The sequence below is a fragment of the Azolla caroliniana genome, unplaced genomic scaffold (genome assembly GCF_043228905.1).
Source record: "Azolla caroliniana isolate FFs.n. ecotype wild unplaced genomic scaffold, voAzoCaro1.0.p SCAF_7, whole genome shotgun sequence".
Classification (NCBI taxonomy): Eukaryota; Viridiplantae; Streptophyta; class Polypodiopsida; order Salviniales; family Salviniaceae; genus Azolla; species Azolla caroliniana.
This window is the reverse complement of record NW_028230442.1, coordinates 17,115,920-17,138,442: the sequence shown is the minus strand read 5'-3', so window position 1 is coordinate 17,138,442 and position 22,523 is coordinate 17,115,920. Positions and strand designations below refer to the sequence as shown.

The following is a 22,523-nucleotide window of genomic DNA, read 5'->3' as shown; positions in this document are numbered from 1 at the left end:
GGTGAAGTTGAACTAGCATATGTTCTGACGGATTGGCAAGTTGCCGACATCTTCACCATGCCTCTTGGTCTTGACAAGTTACGACATTTCTTGGGTGAGCTAGGGTTGCGTCACCTCGACACGCCGAACTTGAGGGGGAGAAAGGAAGAACAGGAACAAGAGCGTGAAAGGAGCGGAGGTGTTCATCACGGCGGAAGTGACCATGATGAGGAATCAGACGAAGAATTCGATTTCAAACTGGTTGAAGAAGCTGAAGAAGAGAGCAAGGGCCGTAATCGTAGGGAAGAACCGAGGACAACCGAATCAGGGGAAGGTAAGGCCAAAACCAAGACTTGGTTTGTCATTGTCAAAGGCCTAAAGATTGAAGATGAATTGGAGATAGCCAATTCAGATGTAAGTGGAATTGAATCGGAAGAGACCAATTCAATCGAAATGTTCGATTCGGTTATTACAAATTGAATGAGGGCCAAGCGAAAAAAGAAAAGAAAGGGGCAGCAACGGACACACCAACACCGTGACAGCAAGGGAGCTGAGAAGGGCCGAATGAGCAGACAAGCCGACCGGAAGGGTCGAAGCGCACGAAATCGAACGGGTTGAGGAGCGCGAGCGAGGCATGAAGCCAGAAGGAACCAGAGCGTAGATCCGGAAGAGTAGACGGAACCTCAAGTTGAGCTTGAGGGGGAGTGTTGAGTGACAAGCTCAACATTGGGTGCGTAATACAGTGTGTAACCCAGTGCGTAAACTGGGTGCGTAACACAGTACGCATAACGTGGCCGTATCGATACATAAACCAAAAGGCCGTTAGTATGGTATTCCTCGTGAGGAATAATTTTGGGAGTTAGTGTAGTAGGCTCATTTATGAGCAGTTAAGTACTATCAGTACTTGTGTCAGCCCGATAGTTAGGGCTTGTATAAAAGGTGCTCACTGAGCATGAAGAATGTATAGAGCGTCATTATTTTGAAATAGAACTGAGTTGTCTGCTCTGTCTCTCCCTCTCCCTCTCCCTCTCCATTTTTGTGTTTCTTGTGTTTTACCAAACTGTTGTTCTCCGAACTGTGTGCTCTGTGTTTCATATACGCTTTCTCACACGTATTCTTTTACATGAAGCATGCCAATTCAGCACCCATTCCCGAAGGAGAGGAACGTGAGCAAAGGCCTATTGGACGTAGTCCATTCAAATGTGTGGGGATTGGCATAGACGGCCACATTCGGAGGATGTCGGTACTATGTTACCTTCATCGATGACTTCTCTAGATACACATGGATCTTTTCCATGAGGATGAAGAGCGAAGTGTTTACACACTTCCGAAAATTCAAAACCGAAGTCGAAAAGACAACTGGCCGCCATGTAGGATGTCTTTGGTCAGACGGAGGAAAGGAATACTTCTTCAATGCGTTCACGGCATACCTTCAATAAGAAGGAATTCAGCGAGAATTCACTTGTCGACACACACCGCAACAGAACGGTGTACTTGAACGCAAGAATCGGCATATCCTCAAAGTAGCAAGGGCCATGCTAAATGAGAAGCATATGCCAAAGTCATATTGGGCAAAAGATACAAATACGGTTGTCTACCTCATGAACTAGTTCACATCATTCGGAGTGCACGAGGTCACCCCGCACGAGAAATACTATGGGAAGAAGCCAGATCTATCCCATGTAAGGATATTCGGCTCCATTGCATACGTGCACATTCCTGATGAGAAGCGGCAAAAGCTTGACCCAAAATCAGAGAAGTGCATCCTTGTGGGGTACTCACTAGAGCAAAAGGGGTACAAAGTGCTTCAACCCCTCTACTCGGAATGCTTGTGTAAGTAGGAATGTCATCTTTGACAAATTGACATCATGGTACAAACCCGAGCCGACTCCTCCCGAACCATCTACGAACGACCTCAACAACACAGAAAACAATGATCAACTAAGGTCAATACTCGAAGAGAGTCCGATCTCCACCAGATTGAGCGGACCACAAGAGCCTCCGAGCAATGAAAGCATATCTTGGCCAAGTCCAAAGATGGACAAAGGGAAGGCCAAAATTCCAGAACATGAAGACGATCACTTCGATGGCAACAAATCGACTCACTCATTCAATAGTGAGTTCGATGGCTTTGATGTGCCTCTTATGAGGTCACCCAGAGTTAAGAAAGCACTCACATCGGCAAATGAGAAACTCCGTCGCTCCACCCGAGAGAAGAATCCAGTTAGCCGATTCGGCTACAACGACTATATGGCATACCACTATGCCTTTATAATGAAGGTGGTAGTAGTTCGAGAACCGGAGAGCTTTGCGGAAGCCGCTAAATATCCACAATGGGTTGAAGCGATGAACGAGGAGATGCAAGCTCTCAGCAAGAATAAGACATGGGATCTCGTTCCTCACTCACCACAGAAGAAGGCAATTGCCTGTAGATGGATATACAAAGTGAAGTATAATGCCCACGGTTCTGTGAACCGCTACAAAGCTCGACTCGTAACAAAGGGCTACGCACAAACACAAGGAGTCGACTATGAAGAGACCTTTGCCCCAATGGCAAAGATGACAACAATGCGGACTGTGATAGCACTTGCTGCAGCGAAACGGTGGCACCTCCATCAAATGGATGTCAAGAACACCTTTCGTCAAGGCAAATTAGAAGAGGAGGTGTACATGGTACAACCACCTGGCTTCGAATCCAATATTCATCCAAAAGCCGTATGCCGACTCAAGAAGCCTCTCTACGGCCTTAAGCAAGCACCACGTGCTTGGCACTAGAAGATAACACAATATCTTCATCGAATCGGCTTCCGAATGTCCAAATTTGACAATTCTCTCTATGTAAGAAGCAATTCTGAAAGTCTGATTGTCATCTCCTATACATGGATGATCTGGTCATTGGAGGTGAGCATCTAGTCGACATCAACAAGGTCAAGTCCCTCCTCTCTAGAAAATTCGAGATGACGAACATGAAAGAGCTCCATTTCTTCCTCGACATTGAGGTAATCCGGACTCCAACCGGAATAATGATATCTCAACGACACTACATCCTCAACTTGTTATACAAGTTCGGAATGACCGAGTGCAATTATGTGGCAACCCCACTTGATCGAAACCTCAAACTGGATGCGGACTCCGACACCATAGTGTGTGAGCCGACTCAGTATCGACAACTGATCGGGAGCCTCATCTACCTCACGATCACTCGACCCGACCTGAGCTATCCAGTCGGCCTCCTTAGCCAATTCATGAAAACTCAACGAGATATTCATTCGGATTGTGCTAAGCGAGTGCTACGATACGTAAGTGGAACGATGGACTATGGCATTCTCTATAAGTCGGCCATGCCAATTCAACTCGAAGGGTACATACATGCCGACTAGGCCGGCGACAAAGCCGATCGATGATCAACCTTTGGTTTCGTCTTCTCCCTCGGAAGTGGAGCCATCTCCTGGAGTAGCAAAAAGCAACCAACCGTCGCTCTTTCGAGCACAGAGGCCAAATACAGGGGCGCGGTGGTGGCTCCATGTGAAGTGATGGGAACTGCAACGTTCCTTATGCGCAACGCTCGGCCACAACTGAGCTTAGAATGATACACAGAAAACGGGAAATAAAACGCAACACAAAGAGGAGACAAGGTACACAGGAGGTTTACGTGGAAAACCCCAAACGAGGGGAAAAACCACGGCAGCCCACAGGCTGCAAACTATCACTATGATGAAATGTACAACACTGAGTTCACTGAGGCACCGACCTCGTGCTCACAGATCTTCGCCACAGCCGGCGGTTACAATAGACGCAGCAACCTCTTTCTCTCTCTCTCTCTCTCTGTACAGTTACGCACACTCTCAATTCTTGCACCAACAAGAATGACAAACAACTACTCACTAAAAGTTTGCCCTAAGTCATATTTATACTAATATGACTTTTCGGCTATTTACAAATGTAGCCTCGATGGGCTCTCAGAAACATATTTACGAATATGTCTCTTCCTCCGGTTCGCACCGGGTCTGCGTCATTCGGCTCTCCGTAGTCGGGTGCTCCTCATCCGGTTCTCGCTGGTTCTGCACCATCCGGCTCTCCGTAGCCGGGTACTCCTCATCCGGTTCGCACCGGGCCTGCACCATCCGGCTCTCCGTAGCCGGGTACTCCTCATCCGGTTCCCACCGGGCCTACACCATCCGGCTCTCCGTAGCCGGGTACTCCTCATCCGGTTCACACCGGGCCTGCACCATCCGGCTCTCCATAGCTGGGTACTCCTCATCCGGTTCACACCGGGCTTGCACCATCCGGCTCTCCGTAGCCGGGTACTCCTCATCCGGTTCCCACCGGGCCTACACCATCCGGCTCTCCGTAGCCGGGTACTCCTCATCTAGTTTCGGCCGAGGCACTGTTCTTCTCCCTTCCCATCCAGAGGGACCTGTCTCCCAACAAACTCCCCCTTCACTCCGGCATGGGCTGACTTACCAGCCCGATCCTCTTCCGGCATGCGTTCAGCTTGTCGGGTGTCAGCACTTTGGTTAGCATATCTGACCCGTTCTCAGCCGTGTGGATTTTCGTCAGCGCGGACTCCTGGTCATCTACTCTTTCCCGGATCCAGTGATATCTCCGTTGGATATGCTTCGTCCGGGAATGGTAGGCCGCATTCTTAGCAAGGTGGATGGCACTTTGACTGTCGCAATAGAGTCGGTATTCATCTTGTCGGATACCGAGCTCTTCGATGAAATCCTTCATCCATAAGATTTCCTTGCCGGCTTCCACAACTGCCATGTACTCCGCCTCTGTGGTTTACAATGCAACCGTCTTCTGCAGCCTCGACTACCAGGAAACAGCTCCCCCTGCATATGTCATTACATACCCGGATGTAGACCGGCTAGTATCCACATCAGCCGACATGTCCGAATCGGTGAAACCGTCCAGTTGAGGTTTTCCGGAGCCGAATCGGAGACACATATTTGAAGTGCCCTTCAAATACCGGAGTATCCATTTGACCGCGTTCCAGTGCTCCTTGCCGGGATTGCTCATGAACCGGCTCACCACTCTGACTGCGTATCCTATATCCGGTCAGGTACACACCATTGCGTACATCAAGCTCCCGACGGCAGAGGCATATGGAATCTTCATCATATCCGCCTTCTCTACTTTCGTCTTCGGGCTTTGTTTACCGGATAGCCTGCAGTTTGCTGGAAGTGTCGATCCGACTGGTTTCGCCTCTGACATGTTGAACCGGTGAAGCACCTTTGTCACATACTTCTCCTGTGACAGCCATAATTGCTTCACTGACCGGTCCCGAATGATGTGCATCCCCAGCATCTGTCTTGCCGGACCCAAGTCTTTCATTGAGAAGGTCCGGTTGAGAGCCTTCTTCAGCATCCGTATTTTGACTTGGTCCCGTCCGACGATCAACATGTCATCCACGTACAGAAGGAGTATCAAGAAATTGCCTCCTTCGAACTTCTTCACAAACACACAGTGATTGGCCTGCGTCTTGTGGTACCCTTGATCGGTCATGAAGGAATCGAACTTCCGGTACCATTGTCGGGGAGCCTACTTTAGTCCGTACAGGCTCTTCTTCAGCCGGCATACCAGGTGCTCCTTCCCTTTCTCCACAAATTCTTCCGGTTGCTGCATGTAGATCTCCTCTTCGAGGTCGCCGTGAAGGAATGTCGTCTTCACGTCTAGCTGCTCTACCTCGAGGTCCATGCTAGCCGCTATACTCAGCACCGTCCGGATGGAGGTCATCTTTACTACCGGGGCAAATATCTCGTCGAAGTCCACGCCCTTCTTCTACTGGAACCCCTTCACCACGATCCTGGCTTTGTATCTCGGGGGGTTGCCGGCATCTCCCGGTTTCAACTTGTACACCCACTTGTTTCGGAGTGCCCGCTTTCGTTTCGGCAACTCCACCAATTTATACGTATGGTTCTCATGCAGGGAATCCATCTCATCCTGCATGGCACTTAACCATTTTCGGCTGTGGGTGTCTTCCTTCGCTTCTTCGAAGCTTTCCGGCTCCCCCTCATCGGTCAACAGAACATGATCTGCATCCGGAAATCTCCGAGGGGCCCTTCTCTCTCTGAGAGGATATCTCCGTCTCTGGGCTTCGGTGACCGGCTCATCCATCTGCTCTTCATCCGAATCCGATTCAAGGTCTTGGCCAGTTTTGGTTTCAGCTTCCTCTACTTCTTCTTCAGCCTGTTCGGTATCCTCACCGTAACCGGCTAGTCCCTCGAGTGCTAACCGGTCTCTTGCCGGTTGGGTCTGCTCATCGTAGAGTCAATCCATACCGGTCGACTCGGAGTTCATTATCTTCTTCTCCGACTCCTAGTCGGAGAGTGTCTTGTCCTCCATGAAGATAATATCTCGACTCCGGAATACCTTCTTGTCGACCGGGTCCTACACTCGGTAAACGAACTCATCGTCACCGTAACCGAGGAATACGCATGGCCGGGTCTTTGGATCTAACTTTCCTCTCCGGTCCTTTGCTACATGCACATACGCGAGACACCCGAACACCTTCAGATGCCGGTAGGACACTTCCTTACCGGTCCATACTCTCTGTGGCGTGTCTCCGTCCAAGGGTACTGAGGGTGATCTGTTTATCACGTATGTCGCCGTCGACAATGCCTCAGCCCAAAACTTCTTGGGTAGTTTTGCATGTGCTAGCATACTCCGGACCCTCTCCATTATGGTCCGGTTCCTCCTCTCGGCAAGTCCGTTTAGTTCCGGCGTCTTCGGCACGGTAAATTCGAGCCGGATTCCCTTCGAGTGGCAGTACTCCTCGAACTGCCCCCGGTATTCTCCGCCGTTGTCTACTCGAACCGCCTTCAGCTTCCGGCCGTTTTCTCTTTCCACTCTCGCGTGGAGCTCTTTGAAGACGGATAACACCTGATCCTTCGTCTTCAACGGTGTGGCCCACAGCTTCCGGTTGTGGTCATCTATGAACGTCACGAAGTACTGCGCTCCGGCATGTGACTTCGTGTCTACTTGACACACATCCGTATGCACCAACTCCAGTGGTGCATTACGTCTCATCGGTGGCCTTGGTCGGAAGGAGGTTCGGTTCTGCTTACCGGCCAGACAATCAGTGCACTTCTCTAAGTGCACGTTCTTCACTGGAATGAGGTTGTCGTCTGCAAGCCTCTTCATCCCCTTCTCGCTCATATGACACAGCCTCTTGTGCCACAGCTCACCGGCAGTGTCGGATGCCATGTTCACTTCTTCCGGACATAACCAGGCATTCATCAAGTACAGTGTGTTGACCTTCCGGGCTCGAGCCACAATCAGGCTCCCTTTGCTGAACTTCATGACACCATTCCGGATGCTACCCGTGTAGCCTTCATCATCTAGCCGACCGGCTGATATTAGGTTCATACGAACCTCCGGAATGTGTCGGACATCCCTCAGCAACAACTTGCATCCAATTGGTGTTGACAGCCACACGTCTCCTATGCCGACAATTCAGCATGTACCTTCATTCCCCATCCGGACACAGCCGTGGTCACCGGCTGAGTAGGATGAGAAGCATTTCCAGTTCGGGGTAAGGTGGAACGATGCTCCGGAGTCTACCACCCAGGTCATCTCGTCGCCGGCAAGGTTTATCTCACTCTCCTCGGTGATGAGCATCAACTCTTCTTCACTTGCCGCGATTGCCGTTGTTCCCTTCCGGTCCGTTCCCCTCCGGTCTTTATCGTTCCGGTCCGGGGTCCGCTTCGAATCGGTACCATCGGTTTCCTTGTCTTTACGGAAAGCAAGTGGGCCTCCCCCTTGACTTTGACCGTGTCCCCGACTTCCCCCGGTTCTGGGGACTACGGTTTCTATGTCTTCCGCGTTCCGATTCGGTAAGGAGCGCTTTAGAGTCGGAGCTCGTATCTTTATCTTTCCAACGCGCCTCCTCATCTAGCAAGCTCGACTTTACTCTTGCTAGGGATAACCGTTTTCCTTCCGGTCCGGCATTGCCCAAGGTGACAACCAACGTCTCCCAGCTATCCGGGAGGGAACCGAGCAGGAGCAGCGCTACTACCTCATCGGTGAGAGGTACTTCCAATGACGTTGCTTGGTGTATCAGCCCCTGGAAGGCATTCATAGGCTCCGCCATGCTGGAGCCATCTTGGTAGTGGAGTCTTACTAGCTTCCGGAATACCGAAACCTGATTAACAGCATTTTTGTTTTGAAACATTATGCCGATCTTCTCCCAGAGCTCATGAGCCTTGCCCTCTTCATTGAAGTTGTTGTACAGGCTCATGTCGATGAAGCACCGTATGTACGCCGTTATCTTCATGTGCATCACCTCCCATATCGCAGTGTCGATTTTGTCCGGTCTCTTGTCCCCGAACTGAACCGGCAGCCAGAGGTCTTTAACCACGAGCATGTCCCTCATCTTCGACTTCCATACCGAATAGTTGGAGCCGGTGAGCTTGAACATGCCGCCAAACGATTCGTCCATTTTCTATGTCGTTTCGCTCTGATACCACTTGACGGGAACTGCAACGTTCCTTATGCGCAACGCTCGGCCACAACCGAGCTTAGAATGATACACAGAAAACGGGAAATAAAACGCGACACAAAGAGGAGACAAGGTACACAGGAGGTTTACGTGGAAAACCCCAAACTAGGGGAAAAACCATGGCAGCCCACAGGCTACAAACTATCACTATGATGAAATGTACAACACTGAGTTCATTGAGGCACCGACCTCGTGCTCACAGATCTTCGCCACAGCCGGCGGTTACAATAGAGGCAGCGACCTCTTTCTCTCTCTCTCTCTGTACAGTTACGCACACTCTCAATTCTTGCACCAACAAGAATGACAAACAACTACTCACTAAAAGTTTGCCCTAAGTCATATTTATACTAATATGACTTTTCGGCTATTTACAAATGTAGCCTCGATGGGCTCTCAGAAACATATTTACGAATATGTCTCTTCCTCCGGTTCGCACCGGGTCTGCGTCATTCGGCTCTCCGTAGTCGGGTGCTCCTCATCCGGTTCTCGCTGGTTCTGCACCATCCGGCTCTCCGTAGCCGGGTACTCCTCATCCGGTTCGCACCGGGCCTGCACCATCCGGCTCTCCGTAGCCGGGTACTCCTCATCCGGTTCCCACCGGGCCTACACCATCCGGCTCTCCGTAGCCGGGTACTCCTCATCCGGTTCACACTGGGCCTGCACCATCCGCCTCTTCGTAGCCGGGTACTCCTCATCCGGTTCACATTGGGCCTGCACCATCCGGCTCTCCATAGCTGGGTACTCCTCATCCAGTTCACACCGGGCTTGCACCATCCGGCTCTCCGTAGCCGGGTACTCCTCATCCGGTTTCGGCCTCGGCCGAAATTGTTCGTCGGCACTGTTCTTCTCCCTTCCCATCCGGAGGGACCTGTCTCCCAACATGAAGTCGTATGGCTCAAGAGGATATTGAAGGATCTAGGCGTTCCCATCAGAGATTCAATTCCCCTTTACTGTGGCAACATGAACAGTATTCATCTAGCTTGGAACTTGGTGTTCCACGCACGCACGAAGCATATCGAGAGTGCGTTCAGGCTGGAGATGTCAACCTTCAACACATCAGCACAAATCTTTAGACAACGGGACATCTTCACCAAAGCCCTGGGAGCCGACAAGCTCCGGCAATTCATGTCAGACCTTGGATTGATGATCCATGACTTGCCAAGCTTGAGGGGGAGTACGTCTGAACCGGGTATTAGCCGAAGTGGACAACAAACAGAGAGAACCGAATATCGTTCGAATCAGGTACCAGCCGAAGCAGACAAGCTAACCAAAGTTGAGCTTGAGGGGGCGTGTTGAGAATCAATCTCAACCTAGCCTACTGTGTGAACACACCCTTGAGAGTGTATGAACACTCAAAGGTCAAAAGTCACACCACTACTCTTTACACATTAACTATGTGTCATAGAATCATATTCTATGACAAATAACTAATGAGTTTTCATATTCCCCATGACTCATGAGCTTCGGTAGTTAATGAAGAGAGAGAGTGACTATATAAAGCACTCTTCTCCTGCTTTGTAATATGTTGGTTAATCTCCTTTGTAATTTACAATCTTCTTGAGTATTTTCTATTATCGATCTTGTGTCTCTCTCCTCTCCTCTCCTCTCTCTCTCTCTCTCTCTCTCTCACACACACACACACATAACACACATCTCTAACCTATTCTGCTACACAAGAATCACCGTCGATTCTTTACAAAGACAACTAAAGAAGTAAAGCAAATATCCCGTACAAGTAGTGGCAATGTTGGTACAACAATTACATATCACGATGGAATTCCATGACTTGAAGTGGGGGTTCATAGATTATGTGTTCGGGCGAATTTGTCATGGAAAGATAATTTCCTTGTGTATAAGAATAAGATATGTGACCAGTTGACACCTAGTTTGTGATTTGACGAAACATAAAGACTAACCTTGCAACAAAGACTAGTTTTACAAGCCATGTCGACTGCTACCAAGGAAGATCAAAGAAATAAACTAAGGGCTTCTATATAATAGTAGGCTTCACCATAAACACAATAGTCTCTAAAACTTTTCTCCGGGATGGTTCATGCCATACAAACTATGCCAAGCTTATAACAACGAGAACTATAAAAGAAAAATGGTTTGTTGAAATTATGAAAATCCAGTTACGTTAATAAGTAGGAAATTTTCTAAACGGGATAAAAATGTTTGCCTAACATTGGTCATCTCATAAGATTCAATGTTCTTGGCATATGAGGATTAAATATCATCCACCATATGCAGTAAAAAAAGGTGTATAAGATGCCATAATTCATCACCTCAACAATTGGTGGACAAATTATTGCTTAGATCGTTTCCACATATTTTTACCCTTTCTAAAGTAAGGATGGGAAAACCTATATATTTTTACACGTTCCATGATTTTGCATATGAGGATTACATTATTCTTGCCACACGTTATCCACCGCAAACTATAAAGATGCCTTTCCTACTTGATGATTGAACTTTGTCCTTTATTGTTTCAATAAATGTTTTTGAGCATACAAGTGGATTGTAGAATAATTTATTGTTTATCTTTCTTTGCCCATCTCTTTATAGGATTGTAAAATAATTGGTTGGTTATACCTTTGCACATGTTGCTACAACAATGTTGAGCAATTGATTGCCCACATGTTTGCACAAATTTCTACGCCATCTAGGATAAGACTAGAGGCATCCTTTCACATATTCTCAAGTAAATGAGCATCATTGACATTTTTTGTGTTTGTACAATAATATTGGACCCTACAAGAGAACATTACAACACATGAACAATGTTGTACCTTGGTAGTCAAACTAATCCTTCATGCATTTTTTTATGATGAGTCTTAGCCTAAAATTAGTGTAAATTTAGTTTCAAGTATAAAATGTAGCTCACATTTTTATGTTCTTAAATCAGAAGCATCCTTCATTTTGAAAGGTTAACAAATATAAAGTTATCCAAAATATGAAACCATATTCCATCTTACCAACGTATGTATATATATGTATGTGTGTGTGTGTGTGTGTGTGTGTGTGTACGAATAATAGACATGACCTAATTAGGAAAAGACAATTGGATGTTGTTCATTCTAGAATAGTATCAAAAACATTTTAAAACATTGAGAAATATTGAATAAGGTAAAGGGATCACTATAACTCGATTTGAACCTATTTAGTTCAAGTTGTATGGCAAGAATAATAAGGTTATAAAACATTAAAAGAATATTAATGTGGATGAAAAAATCTGAACTAAAACAAGGACATTGTTAAAGTGTAAACCAAAAAGATGAATTAACAAACAATATAAACTTAACAATAGAGCCATGTAAACAAAATTATAAAAACATCAAACGTATATCACAATTACATCTAGTAGATTTGTATGTTGTAATTTACTACAACATTCTCTAAACAATAAATAAAAGGTAACAATTCAGGGAATAAGATGTATCAAGAAATCATCAAGTTTGATGGCGTCATGTTGTAAGGTAAGACCAAGGTACTTGAAAGCTATTGTGTGAATATTGAGGGCAAAGTCAATGATACATTGCATATTTTGTATTGGCATGGCAACAAGTAAACATGGTGGTTTTGTTTTAGGGTTTTGGTTTTGAGTTTAGAGTAGATATATCAAAAGGCATAGAAAAGAATACACAATGAAGGTTGAACTAATATAGGTTTAGTATTTTAAAGATTTATCTCTTTCGATGTAGAACAAAAAGACAAGAGTAAACCAATACCAATAATGATTTAATAACAAATGAAGCTAACAATAATATCAATGTAATGAATGATGGTGATAATGATAGGAGAACATTACTGCAATCACCTCATGAGTTATGTACATAATTACCCAACATATTTATATATTTATTTGTTTCATAAACAATTACATAATATATTGTCGACGTGTATTCGATAGCTGGGTGTGTACAACCTTCAAAATGTACATGCTTAAATAGGAAAATTAGATGGCATGTTTTTACATCTTGAACGAAAATGACTTTGTTTACAATGTTCGCTTGAAAGACATTTCCAAATCAGTGTGAATTTATGCCTATGAGAGTTGATTTTTCCAAAACCTTCTTCCGTAGCACACCGAGTTGGTCCTAAACTTCTCGGTTATTAGCATAATAATAAAAGTTTCTATAGCTTAGAATATAACAACTCTACTAGGCATTTGTTCTACACAAGGATACTCGAGTGAGCTTCAAAAACTCAAGGGTCGTCTAGTATACATGTCCTAATGCTAAAAATATTGGAGTGTTAAGTTTAAATAACTTTAAACATTAGAAAATCAAACACAATACAGAGTGTTAAGTAGAACAGGGAAAGGCTAATGGTAGGATGTAGGCATTCCCTTGAAGAGGAGGAAGGCAAGCTTTCCAATGTGGAAATAAATGAAGTGGCCATGCGAGTGTGAAATAAAAGATGCGAAGTTCGTACCGACCACACATTGCCACCCAGTACCATAGCATTTATCAAACTCCTGCACATCCCATATCACCATGATCATCATTGAAAAGATAATCACCAAAAGGCACAAATATAGTCTCATGGATGCCAATCAAGTGCATGATGATGATTATTATAAAGACAATGGTGGTGATACTATATCATGCATTCTGCAAATTAGATCATCTTGCATTGTAATGAGATATACATGCAAGATTAAAATGGCATCATCCACATATACATATGAAAAGTCACTCCCTACTCCCAACATATGAATGGATGGATGGATGGATGTATTGTATTGTTCATAATTGACGATAATGTCTAGTTACAAGAGAAGTGAAGGATATGATTATGTGTGTATATACCTGTTTTAGCGATTGGGCAATGCTTTGACAATCTCCAATTGCATGGGTGTCTAAAGCATGGGTTGCACATTGCATAGCATGTCTTTGCATGGACATGGACATATCTGTTTGGCCAATCATGGCCTTGCCCTCCAACATTTTGTTTGTTTGTGTGTGTGTATGTATGTATGTGCGAGAGAGAATCCAAAATAGAAAACCCTAATATTAGTATGTATGTATGTGAGCAAGAAACTTATTATAGAAAACCTAAATACAAGGATGCATGTATATTTGATGATTCAAGGTATTCTTTGAGTGCTTCTATAGAGTGTTAAAAGTTTGTCTTTCTTTATGCATCCTTTTATAGCCCCATGGGAAGGAGAGAGAATCCAAAAACACAAAGAGTCTGCTCTATAGCCCTTCTCTCTTTTGGATTAGCATACGATCATACTATCTTATCTCATGTATTAGTTTATGAAGGTCAAACTACACTAGGTAGCAAGACAAACTCCTCCAAAAACCAACTTGAAAAAATTAAAATAAAACAAAAAGAGCTATGATAGACACCGTTCCATAAGATGCCAAATTTTGTTTGTTTGAGCACATATTGATTTGGTTACAATGACTTAGACTTCACTTTAGTATAAACATAAGTTAAATAATTTCATCTCTCTTTATTTGTTGCTATCTTTGATAAGATAGATGTTCAGTTGTAATTATCTCTTACATGTTGAATCTCATGGGTCATTTTGAATTAAGGATCATGAAGATCCATACTCATCATAATCATTGTGTGGAGAATATGTTGGCACGTCTCCATTCAAACCTACGAGCTATCGAAGATCTTCGCACAAGGTTCACCCATTTGAAACACTCCATGTATTTTGTTAAAATAGACTATGCTCATATCTTCCATTCAAACCTACAAGCTATCAAGGATCTTTGCATAAGGTTCACCCATTTGCAACACTCCATGTATTTTGTTAAATCAGACTACTCTCATATCCTCAAGAACACAAAAAATCTGCAGATATGTCTACGCAGTAATTTTAAATCAAATAACTAATATGATACGGTTGTTAAAATTTCCCTAAACTTAAAGTTGAAGTACCTCACGTGTAAATGGAAATTCACATATTTTCACCCACTACATCCGTCTATGTTTCCCTACAACTTTCTTTTTCGATAAAAAATAGTGTTTCACATGTGTCTCATGTAACTAGACCTTCTTTTTTTTTAATTACACCATAGTTTCCATTACCAATTCAAAAAGCATATACAACACATATGATAATACAATGTAGTGGCGGGTAAGATATCCCCCATTACGTCATACTTGACACCAACCTCCACCTATGGAGGAAACAAAACTAGAACATTAAACACAAGTTCCATAAAAAACTTAAGCTTTATTTTAAAACACAACCTGTAGACAATTGTACGAAAGATAAGAAACATGAAGTACGTAATATAATTTAAATATCATGTACATAAGTATCAATGATGATGGAAATGACTCATCGAGTATATCATTGTGGATGAGGAAGTATTGAAAAGAGCTCACATTTGTCTTATATGGATAAGTAATATGATTTGTCATGAAGTTGCTTTGGATCCCCAATATACAATTTATTTCTTAACCATGGTCAATTGCTTTTCGTCTTGTTGTGACAAGATTTTTCCTTCCCATCCCATCAATATTACTGACCAATGACACAAAAGAACATAATATGTCCCCTCACATTTAAGAAAATATGACGACCCATAACATACTAACCATGCCATTTCAGTTCTAGTAAAGTTCTATGTCCTATAAGATGGATATCCCCATAAAACTAGAGAACTATATATAAATGAAAATGATCTCGAAAAATAATCTATTGTGTAGTTTCTACATATAATTTTTCATCATATAACACTTCATGTCAATAAGCAAGTAGAATGCTTACAAAAGATAGGTCAAGTCTCCTTTAAGGCACATGATAAAAGAGAGATAAATAGATAGATTTTATTATCATCTTCAAAGGTTAAAAGTATAGCATTTTCACATTGTCGCGCCTTTCGGCGCTGGATTGTTTCATGAGTCGGGTGGGAACCGCTAGGGTTTTGGACTAAGAGGAAGAAGAATTTGAGACTAATTAGAATATAAATAGGTTGTAGGAAAGAGATATAGAAACCTCGTGAATCTCACGAGTGTATTGCATTAGATTAATCAATATTAAGATAATATGAATGTAGATAGAAAGAGAAGAATATAGAAACCTCGTGAATCCCACGGGTATAGTTTATTTCGTGAATCCCACGAATATAATTAATTGGTGTTTTTTTAGAAATATATCCAATTTCCAAATATTTCACACCCCCTATTACATTGTGCTCCCCATCCTTATATAGTGATGAGAGAGTCTTAGCACTCCATGCTTTTTCTGTAATTATCAACTTTATGCTTTTTCTATCAATAGACTATATGCTTTATCTAACATGCTTTTTCTAACTTGATGCGTTTTTATCGACTATAGTGTTCATGCACGCTAGATGTGCATGTGTAGCTTTTTCTTTTATCATGCATTTTCTTCTAACTAAAGTTTATCCTAGTGTGCACTTACCTTTCTATGTGGGACGTCTACTTTTTCAACATTAATGATATGTTAGTGTAATGGTAAAGCTTCACATTATGTACATGGAGGTACAAGGTTTGAATCTTGCCCTATGCATGTAACAATATTTTTAATATTCTCTCCTATTTGCAAATATGTCTCTTCATCCGGTTCTTACCAGGTCTTCTTTATCCGGTTCTACTGGGTCCTCCTTACCGGGTCCTCTTCGTCTATTTCTCACCGGCCTTCTTCATCCGGTTCTCATCGGGTATTCTTCATCGGGTTCTTGCCGGGCCTCCATGCCCATCCGGAGGGACCAAAAATGCAATTTTCTCATAGTGTGCGATTTACACTATGACAACGTAGTGCATAATGAAGAATGTTGCATCTCATCTTCCAAACCATTTTTCCTTTATCTTCCATCAACTAGAGCACAAATTTCCTTTTATGTGTTTTCGGGATCTTCTTTTGTTTCCTATGTGAAACTTGAAATTTGATGTGAGGGACTTTTATGAACCTTAAATATGTATTTGACAACCTCTTTCCATAACCTTGATCGCAATGGTAAGATATCTCAATATTAAGATGTAGAAGGGTGTTATGTTGTTTGTTTCTTGACTTGGAGAAACTTTGTAAGAAAATGTTTTTGGGTATTTTCAAACTCTTTCCAAGTGTACCTATGGATGCTACCGCCCTGTACTTCCACCCTATAAAGAAGCATTGGTGTCACCAAAGTGTCAACAAGATATTTCTTGAGAACCCAACACTAAATTTCTCCATGATTGCATGTGTCCTCAAATGAGAGAGAGAGAGAGAGAGAGAGAGAGAGAGATTATATTATCGTCTTTGGAGGTCAAATATGACCTATGAGACCAAGAATATTACATTTCACGTGATACGTGTGAAGGTGAGTAACGACTCTCGATGTTCAAGAACTTTACCAATGAATATTGCAATCGAGAGTGCACATCATGGTTGTGAGAGAAATTCGTGCAGGGATTGGGCTTGATCGAAGAGATGTGGAAAGCATGGTCGAATATGATCAAAGGCAGAGCATTGTATCAAAGTGTGATACTCAGACTCTCGAACTTGTTTAGGGAAAAGTGTGCATAGTTAGCCACTCTCATCACTTGTGCCCCAACGCCCCGTCTCACGTCTCAATGCGTGCGAGCTAAGTCGCATGGAAGCAATGGTTCAAATGGTAGATATTGGGACGGGTAACATGTATCGATGTGTACGGCTTCCCTGTTTCGCGAAGAATATGGTTTTGAAGTTAAGTGCAACATCTGTAGTATAATGTGTGAAGCATGAGCCACCACATTTGTCCCATGTCGTGATACATTGGCATTGCAAAAAGGCCTCATTTACAGAGGGATCTAGTGACGCATCATGAAGTAAGTGTCTTGCATCCTATCTACCAAACCATTTTTCTAAATCTTGCATCCAACTTGAATACAAAATTTTGCTTTTATGCGTCTTTTGGATCCTTTTGCTTGCTTCCCATGCAATTCTAGGAAGTCGATGTGAGGGGCTTTTTTGAACCTTAAGCACGTATTCAACAACCCTTTCCATGGACATGATCTCAATGGGAAGCGATCTTGTCTCAAGGAGGAGGAGGGTGTAGGGTGTTTGTTTCTTAACTTGTAGAAACTTTGTAAGAAAATGTTTTTGGACATTTTCAAACTCTTTCCACGTAGATTTAGGGATGCTACCGCCCCATACTTCCACCCCATAGAGAAGAACCAGGGTCACCAAAGTGTCAAAAAGATATTTCTTGAGGACCCAACACTTAATATCTCCAAGATTGCATGTGTTCTCAAATGCATAATATGCTCGCTTACCCACCTCTAAGCGGCATGTAGCACATTCATTCCATTTATGATTTGAAGGAATTTCAAGGCCAAGATATTTGAAGCTTTCCACACATTCAAGTGGCTCATTGTTGTACATAATGCATGGTTTATCTCTTTTTTGACTCTTCACAAGCATAATCTTTGTTTTAGAGCTATTGACACTTAATTTAGTATGCATGAATTTTTTTTCCAATGCCTTCATAAGCTTTTGTGCATCTCCTGAAGTATTTGCAAAAAGCACTACATCATTCGCATATAACAAAAGCATAATCACAACATTCCCAATGACAACTTCTTCAACACATTCTTCCTTTACAAACTTGGTAACCATTTCTTCTAATTCATCAATGCATAAACCAAATAATGTTGGTGAGAGTGGACATCCTTGCTTAACACCAATAGTGCTATTGAAAAAATCTGAAAGTCTATCTCTCATACGCACACAACATATAACCTTCTCATATATTCGGGAAATTGCAAGCATATTGTCATAATATGGCAAGACTTGAACCCATGACCTTATGCTACATGGGTTGAGCTCTTACCATTAGACTATGTATTGTAATACAAAAGATATTATTTTCATTTAAGTTTTATTATAGGAAATTGATGTATATTCTAGAGTTCTCTAGAATATTCTAGAAACTTCAAGAGTACTCCTGACAACACTATAAAAGGAGGCACAAGGCATTATTTCGAACCAAATTGGTTCAACGCTAGTCTTTAGCCTCATAGCCCTTTGTACTTACTTTTCCTATAATATATAATCTGTTATCATCATCTCTCTCTCTCTCTCTCTCTCTCTCTCGTCCTCGGTCTCTCTCTCTCTCTCTCTCTCTCCTCTTCTCTCTTCCTCTCTGGGGAGTCTTACGCAGTCCCGTCCTCTTGGTACTAATAGTACTACCCTTCTCTAGTACTAATTCTCTCTTTGTTTTAGTACTATTCCTGATAGTTTGAACCGATTTCTCTTCTGTCTCCCTCCCTTCATACTAACCTCTTATTCCTCTTTTCTTTCATCCCATGGCCATTGTTAGTGCTCAAGAATATCAATCTGTTTTCTTGGAGTTTCAATGCTTGAAAGAGAGGTTCCTTGCTTTGGAACAAGAAAATCAATGGTTGTTGGGGGATCTTCAACAAATCTCCTTAGAAAAGTAGCAAACGCAACAACAGCATGGGGAACTTGCGTTACGCGTGCAACAACTCGAAGCAACCATCGTAGCGATGCAACAACAAGGACTCGGAACACAAGGGATTCATAAAGAACCCAAGATTGGCCTTCCCACGAAGTTCGATGGAACGCGATCGTAGTGTAGAGGGTTCCTTAACCAGGTAGGATTAGTTATTCAAATGCATCCTTCCCGATATCCCACCAATGCATCACGAGTGGGTTTAGTAGGCACATTGTTAAGTGGCTCAGCATTGGCATGGTTCGCTCCATTGTTAGAAAAGGAATCTCCATTACTCAACAATTTTGAAGAGTTTATAGGTGAGTTTAAGGCATGTTTTGGAGATACTGACAACATAAGGATTGCAATCAACAAAATCCGGCGATTACGACAAGGTGACCGTCCAGCCTCCGCATACACTGCAGATTTCCGCCTACTTGCCACCGATATCCCTTGGGATGATCAAGCGTTGATGGAGCAATTTCGTTATGGTTTACGCAACGATGTCAAGGATTTACTCTTGACCTTCCCCGAAGAGCCAAAGTCCTTAATAGAAGCAATCAGTCGCGCGGTGAGATGTTACAACCGCCTCTTTGAGCAACGTTCGGAACGACAGCTACAGATGCCAAGGGCAAGATTAGAGCCCACCTACGCCTCAGTGGTAGCAAAACCTTTTCTAAGGGAGTCCTATAATGCGCCTCCAGTGAATACTCCGACTCCGATGGAGAATACTCCGACTCCGATGGAGCAAATCGACTATGTCTTTATTGTGGTGGTCCAGGGCATATTGCAGTAAATTGTCCCCATAGGTGAAGGAGACAAGTAAACCAAATAGTTGCTAGTACTAATTGTACTAAACCCAAGTCTGTTTCAGTAGGGATATCTGATAGTCGTCATAGTCCTAATAGTACTAATAGCCCAAATCTAGCAAACAAATCTAATGTCCTTAGTCAATTAGAAGAAGAGTTAAATGACTAAGTCCAGCCAAAATAGGAGCCGTTTGGTTGGACAACCCTAGATCTGTTCAGCCCATTAGTGGTTCCATTCCCTCTAAGCAAGTTAGCAATGTGTTCATAGCCCAAGTAGCAGTTAGTACTAAAAGTACCCCTCCAGTACATGTTCTAGCACTTCTAGATTCTGGAGCTAATTCTTGCTTCATGGATAGGAAATTTGCCCAAGATCATCAGATATCTCTCAGAAAACTCCCATGTCCTGCCTCTGTAGTAGTCATTGATGGTCGTCCCATTGCTTCCGGAAATATCATAGAAGAGTCAAAGCCCATTAATATTTTCCTAGATAATCTAGCATGTGTCATATCATTTAATATAATTAGCATCCCAGAACACCCCATTGTCTTAGGATTACCATGGTTCGAATTACATAACCCAGACATAGATTGGCGGACAAGAGAAATCCAGCATCGAAAAGCCCGAGGGTCTACTCATGAGATTGCAACGATTTCACTACATTAGTTACGTGAGGAAGGACACAAGGAAGAAATGTTCCTCTTCGCAATATCAGTAAAACCCTTCAGCACCATTAAAGAGGAATCCACCATTCAACTTCCAGAGAAGTATCGTCATTATGCCGATGTGTTTGATAAAGTACAAGCCAATACGCTTCCTCACCATCGACCATATGATTGCTCCATCGATTTACAACCGGGGAAAGAGCCACCATGGGGACCGATCTACAATCTGTCACCAACCGGACTAGAAGTCCTTCGAGCCTATATAGAGGAGAATTTGGAGAATGGTTTCATACGACATTCGAAATCTCCAGCCGACGCACCCATTTTCTTCGTCAAGAAAAAGGATGGCTCACTTTGTCTCGTTGTAGATTATCGTGGCTTGAATAAGGTTACAATCCGAAATAGGTATGCACTTCCCCTTATCTCAAGTCTTGCCTATAACCTCGTATGGATCCGACCAGGACATGAATGGAAGACCGCGTTCCGCACCAGATATGGGCACTTCAAGTATACGGTCATGCCGTTCGGCCTCACTAATGCGCCAACAGTCTTCCATCACATGGCAAATGATATTTTCCAAGATCTCTTGGATGTGTGTCTAATCATCTATTTGGATGATCTACTAGTTTACTCAAAGACCCAAGAAGAGCATGATTCTCATGTACTATTAGTACTAAAACAACTTCGAGAACATGGTCTTTATGCAAAGCTGGAAAAATGTACTTTCGGGTGCAGCCAAGTGGAATTTCTCGGCTATGTCATTTCCTCAGAAGGCATCTCCATGGACCCAGCTAAGGTCCAAATGGTGGTAGAATGGCAGACTCCGCGTTCGGTGCGAGATGTGCAATGCTTTCTAGGCTTTGCCAATTTTTACCGGAAGTTTATAAAGGATTACTCAAAGCTCGTTTTGCCTCTTACACAACTTACTAGGAAGGGACAATCGTTCATTTGGTCTGAAGAAGCGGACATGGCTTTTGAGAATCTTAAAAAGGCATTTACATCAGCTCTGATTCTAGCTCACGTTGATCCAGAAAAACCATTCATCATCAAAGCGGACGCATCGGATTTTGCATTGGGGAGCATTCTATCACAATGAGGTAATGATGAAAAGCTACATCCTGTGGCTTTTCACTCACGTAAGTTTGACGCCGCCGAAATCAACTACGAAATTCATGAGAAAGAGCTATTGGCTATAGTGGACTCTTTTATGCAATGGAGGCATAAAAGAGTCCACTATAGCCAATAGCTCTTCTCATCAAGTCAGTGTATTCAGTGACCACAAAAACCTCGCCTATTTTCAAGACGCTCGCGTGTTAAATCGACATCAAGCTCAGTGGGCCCATTTTCTCACGCATTTCGACTTCAAGATTACATATCGACCTGGGAAGCACCAAGGGAAAGCAGATGCATTATCACGACGTTCGTACCTAGCACCGCGTCCCGGCGAGCCAGCTTTCGATAACCAAAAGCAAGTAATCTTGGGACCGGCACGACTGCAAGCAACACAGGTCTTTGGCATGCCCATGGATTCCCACGTTATCAATATCATACGTGCGGACCTGAAGACAGATGCTTTCGCCCAAGCTATACTAGCACAAATTGATCCCTCTCGAGTGTCGTGTTCACAGTCGCAACCACCAGGTACGGACTATCGGCAATTCAAATACCATGATGGATTACTCTTCTTTAAAGAACTTTTGTATGTTCCTAATGGTTCTTGCTGCCTTCGAGTAGTACAAAACTGTCATGATACATATACAACTGGGCATTTTGGTAGTACTAAAACATTAGATTTAGTACAACGATCATTCTGGTGGCCCCGTATGCGACAATTTGTCGAAGATTTTGTTCGGACTTGTGATACATGCTGCAGAGCGAAAATGCCAAGGCATCATCCATATGGTTTATTAGAACCATTGCCAATTCCAAGCAAGCCGTGGTAATCCATTGCTCTAGATTTCATCACAGATCTTCCAGTCTCTAAGTGGTTCAATGCGATTCTAACAGTGGTAAATCGATTTACGAAGATGGCTCATTTCTTGCCATGTACTAAGGAAATCTCCAGTGAAGACACCGCCAAAATTGTCATGCGTGAAGTATGTCGGCATCATGGACTTCCCGATAGTATCATCAGCAACCGTGGACCCCAGTTCGTGTCAAAATT

General features: G+C 43.4%; 1 protein-coding gene across 1 annotated transcript; it reads right to left on the bottom strand.

Moving 5' to 3' along the window:
• Nucleotides 1-12,199: 12,199 nt before the first annotated feature.
• LOC147862091 (uncharacterized) lies at nucleotides 12,200-13,616 on the bottom strand. The gene is made up of 2 exons (XM_087321970.1): nucleotides 13,294-13,616; nucleotides 12,200-12,959 (listed from the first exon to the last, which is right to left on the bottom strand). The coding sequence occupies exons 1-2, from the start codon at nucleotides 13,429-13,431 to the stop codon at nucleotides 12,807-12,809; spliced, it is 291 nt and encodes a 96-aa protein (XP_087178096.1). The 5' UTR covers nucleotides 13,432-13,616; the 3' UTR covers nucleotides 12,200-12,806.
• Between the last annotated feature and the right edge of the window lie 8,907 nt (nucleotides 13,617-22,523).